The sequence below is a fragment of the Lepidothrix coronata genome, unplaced genomic scaffold (genome assembly GCF_001604755.1).
Source record: "Lepidothrix coronata isolate B3197 unplaced genomic scaffold, Lepidothrix_coronata-1.0 Scaffold18, whole genome shotgun sequence".
NCBI classification, from domain to species: domain Eukaryota; kingdom Metazoa; phylum Chordata; class Aves; order Passeriformes; family Pipridae; genus Lepidothrix; species Lepidothrix coronata.
The window spans coordinates 2,491,150-2,500,468 of NW_016690198.1; the positions used below are offsets into that span (position 1 = coordinate 2,491,150).

Below are 9,319 nucleotides of genomic sequence, written 5' to 3' on the forward strand. Positions count from 1 at the left end.
AAATACACATATTGTCTTGCATTTCTTTTACATTATAACAACAGTATGATATTTCTTTTCAAAGAAGTGTATTTTATTCATGTATTAAAGTAGGGGAAAAGCTTACTATCATAAGCATTATTCAACCACAGAGGACAGATTTTCAGCCTCATATATTCAAAGACATGCATACTGTGTTAGATTAGGTGTTGGTGTGTATTTTTATTATGGTGGAAAGTTGAGATATGATTAGATCTGTTCCATAAGCCCAGCACTGCAACAGGTGCACTGTTTGTAGTTGATGGGTGATCTGGAAGTTAGCTACTTGGTCAAATACCCAGTGATAGTGACCAAAAGCATAATATGGTTTGTGAACAATATGGAAGATAGTCTGAATTATTTAAATGTACCAGAAAATGTGAGAGAACTGGATGGCGAAACAATACTTTTTTTATGTCAATTTACAGACTCTGTTTAATGAACTAATTTGTAATTATTGTTGCTTTTTTCTCGTAATAAATGTCTGAGTAGAAAACCTACAAGGAAAAGTAATTGCCATTTGAATTCTCACATGCATTCTTAAACAATGAAGTCTACTTTCTCTAATCAAATAAGATTGTTCATTATTGATAGGACAAGGGCTAATGGCTTTAAACTGAAAGAGGGTAGATCTAGATTAGATATTAGGAAGAAATTCTTTTCTGTGATGATGATTCAGCTCTGGAACCAGGTTGCCCAGAGAAGAACAGGTTGCCCAGAGAAATTCTGGGCAACTTCCCCCATCCCTGGAAGTGTTCAAGGCCAGGTTAAATGGAGCTTTGAGCAAACTGGTCTAGTGAAAGATGTCCCTGCCACAGGCCAGGAAGTTGGAATTACATGATCTTTAAAGATCCCTTCCAACACAAACCATTCAATGACTATAATGTCCCATCTAAGCATGCTCTTTTCTGAGCAGATGTTGTTTTTGGGGGAACCTCTAAATACATATTACATCTATCTACATTTCTCTTCCATTTAAGAATGACCTCACCTCAGTCCTATTTGTTGTCTCTGTTTATTTTTTGTGTCAAAACCTTCTATAGAAATGAAATAATTCTGTAGAGTGTCTCAAGTTTGGGTTATGTCTGCCCAACTTGTGGATTTCACAAATGTGAACTGAATTTTGTCCGTTGCTTAGAAAGAGGTTGATGTTACTACTTTTATCTGTAGTACTTAGAACAACTTTCCAATTGGTCTTGTCCTTGTATCTGAATGTTTGGTTATCACTCCATGGTATTCTTTTGAGCCCTGAGACAGTGCTCAGCTGTGTTTAACTACTTGATGAATATCTGGACCAGAACAAAGACTTTGAACATTTGCTGCCATATTGATTCAGTTTCCTGGTCTATCAGTTTACATTGGCATCATCTTCAACATTTTATAACCTGTTCTGCAAAAGCAAATTAATTCAGCAAGTTTTTTGCAGGATAAATATAAGTATAGCTGTAACTCCTTTGAAATTCTTGTTGATGAGATAAGGGACCCTAGACTTTTAAACTGTGCCTCACAGCTTGTGATGTGATGAAGAATGGAGAAATGACCTTTGGAGGTTGATCAGTTACCCACAGCTCCCTGCGTTCCTTGTTCTGGGAAATGGGATCATAGAACCCAGCACTAAAAGATGTTTCTAGGGTAATTGAAATGCTGATGTGGACTTAGTTCTACAGTCAACAAAACTGATTGTGGTGAAGACTTGGTAGCATCTTAAGCTTTGTATCTTGGAGGGACAATCCAATGCTCATCTGTAAATCAGAATGACAGTCTGGTGGGGACTGGACACCTGGGGTGAAATAGTCTGGAACTAGTATTGAGGGTGATGGTGAGATTTTGCTGTAAGGGTATGTGAATATGAACATTGATGTAAGTGAATACGGAAAGCTAATTTGGTAGCAGAACAGAAAAGGTAAACAGCAGATGCAGATTCTGAGTTGTGTTCCTATTCTTTACCTGTTTTAAGTGTTTTAATAGGAAGCAGTAGGTACCTATATAGAAGCTGCCCATGAAAGGAGGCAATGTGATTCACTGCCTTCTTCATGTTAGGAAAAGTTATACATTATTGCATATTCATGTGCATGGAACTATGTAAACGTGGCAAGTGAAGACATTCTTTTTCTGACTGTCATAGCTACAAAGTGTTGAAATGCCAGGAGTCATTTTGGGATACGCCTGTTTTCTGCTGTTCTGGTCTCTGAGGGCCTTTGATGACACCCTAGCAAGGGTGGAAAGGTTTAACCAGCCCCAGGCAAATGCAGGGCAAGTGGCACTCCTTCAGAAACCTCTGAAGTCTTGCCAGAATTGCCTCATGACCAGATTTACCTGTAAGAAGCCAAACAGCCATTTTCATTGTTGTTTGTCATGGGCTGTCTAACAATTGAAAAAATTGAAGGCTAAATCTCACCATCAGATCGATGTGTCAAAGTGAACAGGATGTCCATAATTGGAACAGCCAGATATAGGAATAAGATTGAATCTGTTTGGATGTTGACCAAAAGTGTTCATTTGAGAATTCACAAATTAATTTTTTTTTAATTCAAAAGTAGGTAGAGTTTTTTTAGCTGGAAGTTGAGGTACTGTAACTTTGTATATTTGGAGAGAAATTGAGCTTTTATTTAAATTGATAGGAAAAAACTCAGTTATGAAGAGAAATCTTGTTAATAGAACAAATGTATCAGTAGCATTGTGAAGTTTAGAAAAGGCCAGACTGTCAGGAGAAAGACAGAGAAGGTGCAGTTTGTTGATTACTGTATGTATGGTCAATAGACTTGCCTTTCATATAACATAGTTTCTTTTTTCTTCTCCCAGTGTTAAATATTTTATACACAAGAAGGGGAACGAGCATCTCAATTGAGGAGGAGGTGTACACTCATGAATTTTATTCATGGCCTGGAATGTTGATAGTTAAAGATGTGGATAATGTTTGTGCCCTTCGTGTTCTGCCATTTGCAGCTGTAATTTACATGTTATGTCCATGATGACAAAAGAGTCTGAATGTGCATTGAAAATTCCCTCAGGATGTTCCTCTTCGTTCCATGTACCCCAAGCGCTGGTGTCAGTTTTCTAAATATGTATGTTGCAATATCTTTAGGAACAGTAGCTTCTCGAGAGCATCTATTGCAACTCTTCATTAGTGTAAGCTTCAGAGGTGTTATGGAAAATGTACCCTTCTAAGGTTGATTTTTACCGATGCTTTATTCTGTTGTTATAAATTGAGTGAGTGTTCTAGATTAAGAACAGTAGTCTCCCTTATGTATATCAAGGTCAAAGTAGCAGGTATTCTTTAAGAGCCTGACAGTGTATCATGGCAATTCAAGATGGTATTTGGTTCTTAAAGGTAATTGAAGTTAAAAAACTAAAAAAAGGAAAAAAATCCCCAAACAAACAAACAAACAAAAAAACCCAACCAAACAAAAAAACCACCTCACACCAAACAAAAAACCCCAGCAACAAACAAACAAATACAAAAACTCTCAAAAAACCTATGCTGATACAAGTTATCTAAGATTACTTGAATGGCCAATAGCGTTTATATTAGTCCTATTATCAGCATAATGAGATTTCAAAGATATTAACAATTTTTACAGCATGTCTTTGACCTCTTGTCACCAGGACAACTACTTGCAGCATATGGCTCTGTAAGTGTCACATTCCTCTTCCTCAGGATGGCCTGTACTTCTAAGACACTGATTAAGAGAACAGTATTACTGTCACTTTTTCTCTTGATCTGACACTTCCTCATTTGGGAGACCAGGTGTATAGTCAACTGATAATTCTGTACAAAACTTCTTGTAGTTTAACTGGCATTTATGGGACTATCAAAAGGAGTAGACAAATTTTATGACCAGGGAACTTAGCAACAGTTACTTTTTCAAGAATTCTTCTGTTTTAGATTGTAAAGTCATACTTCTGAGAGATAGCAACTGAGGCACAGTGGACTCTTTCTTTTTCCCAAAGATTTCAGAAGCCTGTCCAAGAGAAGAGGGAAGACTAGAAACAACAGATGGTGATCTGTTTTCCAAGCTGCTTGGAGTTTGTTATTTGGGAGAGGAGGGTTTATTGGGTTTTGTTTTTTTCTCTTCAAGCCAGAATATTCAGAAGTCTACTTTAAACCACTACTTTTGGTTATTGGCCTCGCTCTTTCAGTTTTCAAATTGCAAGCCAAATAGTTTCTGCTGGGCACTGTGAGGCAATCTGCTTGACTGTGGTGAAAGGATTACTTTAATCCAAATATAGTAAATGCTTTTCTTGGATTATTTTTCTTGTAGCCATCATTTATCTATCTTTAGGCTGACAGATCCAAAATAGGGAAAAGAATGACGAAAAAGAGGAGAATATATGTTCCAAAATGTGCTTTTAAGTTGTGCTTTGATTTCCTGTGCATCTTGTAAAACTCACTATCCAAGGAAATGCAAGTGTGATAATTTGCAAGGTTTATTACTGGAGAGCTGTGTTGTGTCATAATGTGCTGTGTGCAATCTGCATGCCATACTAATGATGCAAAGTGTCAGGTATTAATGCAAGTTTTGTCAGATTTTATGGAAGGGAGAGAAGGTTGTGCTGTATCTTCAGAGTGGACAAATGTGAATTGGGAGATTAATTGTAAAAGGATAGGAGCACGTCTGTTCTCAGGTGTTCCAGAAGAGAAGCAAAAATAGTGAAGACCTTACATTTGATTTTATTTCAAAGCTTTCATTTATTGTATTTTTGTATGTTGGAATTTTGAGAAAATCTTGTTAATCAGACTGTTTGAACTTTTTTTATTCTTCGAGAACTGTTGGGAGGTGGAGGTCTGGCTTGTTCCAGGCTGATGATTGAGTCTTAGTTTTGTAGAAGTCTTAATTTGATCATGATCTGATTATGACTAGAAACTCTTTCTAGGAAACACCAATAGTAATTAAGAAGTCATGATAAGAGCAGACTCCTTGAATGTCTCTGTGCTAATACTTTTAAATCTTATATTTCAGTCTAACAGAACACAATTTAAATAAAGAGATGAATAGTTAAATAGACAATGTTAGATGAGAATAGTGGATTTTAAACCCGATTTAGAAAGTTTATTGGGGTGCCTAATGAGTTCTGATACTTAGCATTTTAGTAATACTCAAATGTGATATATCTAGGAAGATTTCAAGAAAAACAATAAGTTTTTTATTAACTGTGTATTAAATACTGATGTAACATATGGGACATTTCTTCTGGCTTATTGAAAAGTACTTGTGGATTATGGCTTTTTTGTTGGTTGGTAATTTGAATGTCTTGGTACACGTGAAACATCTTTTTTCCAATGTTCCTGATTTTGAGTCTTTTGGACTTTTAGCGTTTGGTGACCTATACAGTTACTATACAGTTATTTACCCATCTTTATAAGATACTATGAATTTTTCGTTACCTCTGCTTCCCTGACTTTACTGAAGGTATGAGAAATATACTAATTTGATAACTTCTTTGTGGGTATGGGTGGTGTTGTATAGCGTTGACAGAAAAGATGTGTGCATTTATTGTAGATGAGATAACAGGTACACTTTCCTTCACTTGATTTCCATTCCTTTTAGAATTACAGTGGCAAACACTAAAGTCACCTCATGTGTTCCACAGTGGCATTAGGCTAGCCCGCTCTCACTTAGAAAGCTGAACAAATTTCTAGTGATGCATGAGAACAATTATTAGTGTTTGGGTTTTTTGGTTTAGTTTTGTTTTTGTGGTTTGTTTTTTTGGGGAGTGGGGGAAGGGACTTGTTGTTGGTTCCAGGGGTTTTCTGGATTTGCTTTTAATGCAATGCAGTATCTCTTCCTATTTAAGGTACTTTCTTTCCCAAGTACAGATACACTGTTGCAGTCTGACCTGTGCTGAGAGTACTTGGTTAGCAGAGGTCAATGCATCAGCAGATCACTTCGGCTGTGGGCGCTGTTCTTGCCCTCATAACATTCTCTTTACAGGCTTTTCTGGTGTTACTTGGGTAGCAACGGCTCTTTGTATCCACACTGATGCAGAAAAATATATTAAGTCTGACTTGTATAAGTGTTAGCTAGATGTTTCTTTTCTTTACCTCTGTTGACTACAGAAAAAAAGAGTGTTTTCACCTTACTATAAGGGAGGCTTTGGCATTAATTCGGTATTGCTTATTGGGCTGTTTTACTTGTGGATTAGGTTGATACAACCAAGAATCTCGGCTGTTCCATGGAATCCACAATATTCTGACCACTGTCAGTATGAGAATGCTTTGTCTCACTAAATTTATGAACAATGTTACCAGCTTGCAGTTTTTAACAGGTATCAGAAGAGTAAAGCTGACCAAATCTTTGCAGGCTTGATTGTGCTCCATTTGATGATAACCAAAGAGCTAGTAAGGCTTTCATCAGTCTTCTGTTGTAGGTCCACTAGAGTTACTAGTAAAGACTTTCAACTAGTATGCAAGTCACAACTGTATTCACAAATCCATATTCAATAAATTAAACCCTTATTTCAATATCATTCAGGCATAAGGAAAAAAAAGTTACTGCAAGTGGAGAGTAAATAATTGTGCCTTTTAGTCACAAATGTCATGGAATAGTCTTGCTGACACCCTTCAAAAGATTTTCACCTTCAGAAATGCTTTTTTTCCTTGCTCTGTAGTTGTTTTATCTGTTTCACTTTATATGCCACTTTTTAAAAACATTTTTAATTTTCTAGGTATGGAATCCGCCCTGAAAATGTGATTATATATGGCCAGAGTATAGGAACAGTACCATCTGTGGATCTTGCTGCTAGGTATGAAAGTGCTGCTGTAATCCTTCATTCTCCACTGACCTCAGGAATGCGAGTAGCTTTTCCTGATACAAAGAAGACCTACTGCTTTGATGCATTCCCGAAGTAAGTTGTGGGACGGGTTTTTTTCCAGCATTTTTCTCTAGTACAGAAGTTTTCGACTAGAAGAGTAACAAGTAGTCTGGTAAATTCTCTGAAATATTTTTCAAGGGTCTAATAAAACAGTTGGAGAAAAATCAATGAATAATAACAAAGAGGAACATTTGATTTGAAGTTCGTAGAACTTTGTAAACCTAGATGTTTCGTATCCCTAATCTTTTTAGTGGATATCTGGTAAAGAAGTAATTAGTTTTCCTGTACATAACATGTAAATTCCTAGTTCTAACAAGTAGTTCCAGTCCAGTGAATTGTTAATCTGGATAACTGTGAAGAAAGTCTTTTGCAATATATTTCTGTAAGACTGTAAAACTAAGTAGACCTTAACTGAAGAAAATTCCTGTCATATATTTCAGAACTATATCCCTGTGTTCATGGATATAATCTTTTTCTTACAGCATTGACAAAATTTCTAAAATAACATCTCCTGTGTTAATAATCCATGGGACTGAAGATGAAGTAATTGACTTTTCACATGGCCTAGCATTGTTTGAGCGTTGCCAGAGACCTGTAGAACCACTGTGGGTAGAAGGAGCAGGCCATAATGATGTGGAACTCTACGGACAGTACCTGGAAAGATTAAAACAGTTTGTCTCACATGAACTGGTGAACTTGTAATTTTCTTTGTATATTTATATGCTTTTTTCATTTCACTGCGGAACTGCACATCTTGATAAATACATAACATAAAACCTGAATGTTGTGTTTTCAAATCATCTTGGTTGCCTTCATTAAATGTACAGGTAATGATTTGTTAACATAATTAATGAAGGTTTTAGTGCCAGCATTATAAACTGGAATTACATGATCCTGCAGTCAAACTTAGCAGTTCACATGACTTTGTGTGAGGTTTTTTCTTCCTAGGTGTAAAAAAAATCACAAGGAGTACTGTAAGAAATTTTAATTATATAAAATCAAATGCTGTAAAAGTGTTGCCAAGTGCTTTAGTGTATCAAAACCAAGTTTATAGATATTTTTTAAACATCTCAAAATGTACTGTGACTTACTCTGTTGCACAGGTGTTACTAAAAACCAGACTTCTAAGCAGTTGTTCTCTAAAAATGTAATAGCCATGATTTTGAGCAATTACTAATGTATGTAATAAGAACAGACAGTCACTGGAAATGATCCATGCCCTGTTATAGGGGGAGAGGGTCAAAATAGTTATCTTTTCCCATATTTTTCATATCTTTTGTGCTTAGATTTACTTTAGTTATTTTGTACTTGTGTTGTCCCTTACCTTTCAGGTTAAAAAAAATTACCTATTCATGTCCTCAGGAGTCTTAATCTTGCCAAAATAATGCCAGAAGTTATCATTGTTGTAATGCAAGTATCATTCACATCATTGCTACTGAGGCCACAAATTACTTCTTTGAAACTAATAAGACTTTTAGAACCTAGAAGACTTTATGGACCATGTTTTTTTTTAAAACCAAGTAGTTTTAAACATTGATTGTGTAGAGATACAGTGTTTCATTCAAAAGAACCTGGAAATTTATCCAACATTGTAATAAACAATTTGCAAGTTTGCAGTTGTCTGATCAGGCTTACTTTTGAATGCTTAGTGCAAAACCTTGTTAGTTTTTGAGTATTGTATGGAAATTTTACTATTCAGGCCTGGATGGGGTGGGAGAAAGGACAAGAAGAGAATGTTGACATTTTTCTGTTAACTCATAGTGAAATAAAGTCGCCTTTCCCTAGAATGCATTCTGCATTAATAAAACTATGAAAAACAAACTTAATTATATGTACCCTATTTGGAAACAAAATAATATTCCAGCAATACACACTGTGCTTCTAAGGCCTTATGTAGTTTAATTGTTCTGCTTGTTTTTTGTGATTGAGACTGTTGTATACTTAAGTGTAGCTTTGAGTATTGTGAAAACTTTAAGATGTGTTGATTAAAAGTAAACAATATTCCACAAACTTGCTCTTCTTCCTTAGTTTTTTTTCAAAGAAATAGCGATGGTTACTTGCAATATCAAAATGCTGAGCAATTCCCCATTTATTCTAGGAAATCTTAGAACTAAAGCACTAACCCGTTGTTATGAATTGTCAGCACATTTCTTAATCAGCAGCAACTGTTCTGATTGCCCTCCCACCCCCAGGCCTCATCTTGCTATTATTTGCCATTCAGCATACAGGTTTTCTGCTGCAAAGATGCTCGTAAACATTCTTCTGTAATGAATTCTGATATTTCCTCCTTCAAAATTAAAAGGTTGTCTTGTCTTGTGCATTTTGGTGAGTTAACTGAGTTGAAGGAAATTTTTTCTCAAGCAACTGGCTTCTTGTTTGTCTTCTTGATCAAGTATGCTTCAAGTATGTGTTCTGAAATTCAGAATATATTCAGGCAAAATAACATTAGATTAGAGGATTTTTATCTTAATACAAAGTGTTTGGCTGA

The 9,319-nt window shown here is 35.8% G+C and overlaps 1 protein-coding gene across 2 annotated transcripts in view; it reads left to right on the forward strand.

Annotated features, from left to right (window-relative positions):
• Nucleotides 1-8,841, forward strand: part of ABHD17B (abhydrolase domain containing 17B) — a 16,012-nt gene extending 7,171 nt beyond the window's left edge. For both annotated transcript variants that reach the window (XM_017807383.1, XM_017807384.1), the window contains exons 3-4: nucleotides 6,685-6,864; nucleotides 7,314-8,841. In XM_017807383.1, the coding sequence (XP_017662872.1) occupies nucleotides 6,685-6,864; nucleotides 7,314-7,533 (400 nt within the window). In that variant the 3' untranslated portion in view covers nucleotides 7,534-8,841. The remainder of the gene's footprint in view (nucleotides 1-6,684; nucleotides 6,865-7,313) is intronic.
• Nucleotides 8,842-9,319: the final 478 nt, after the last annotated feature.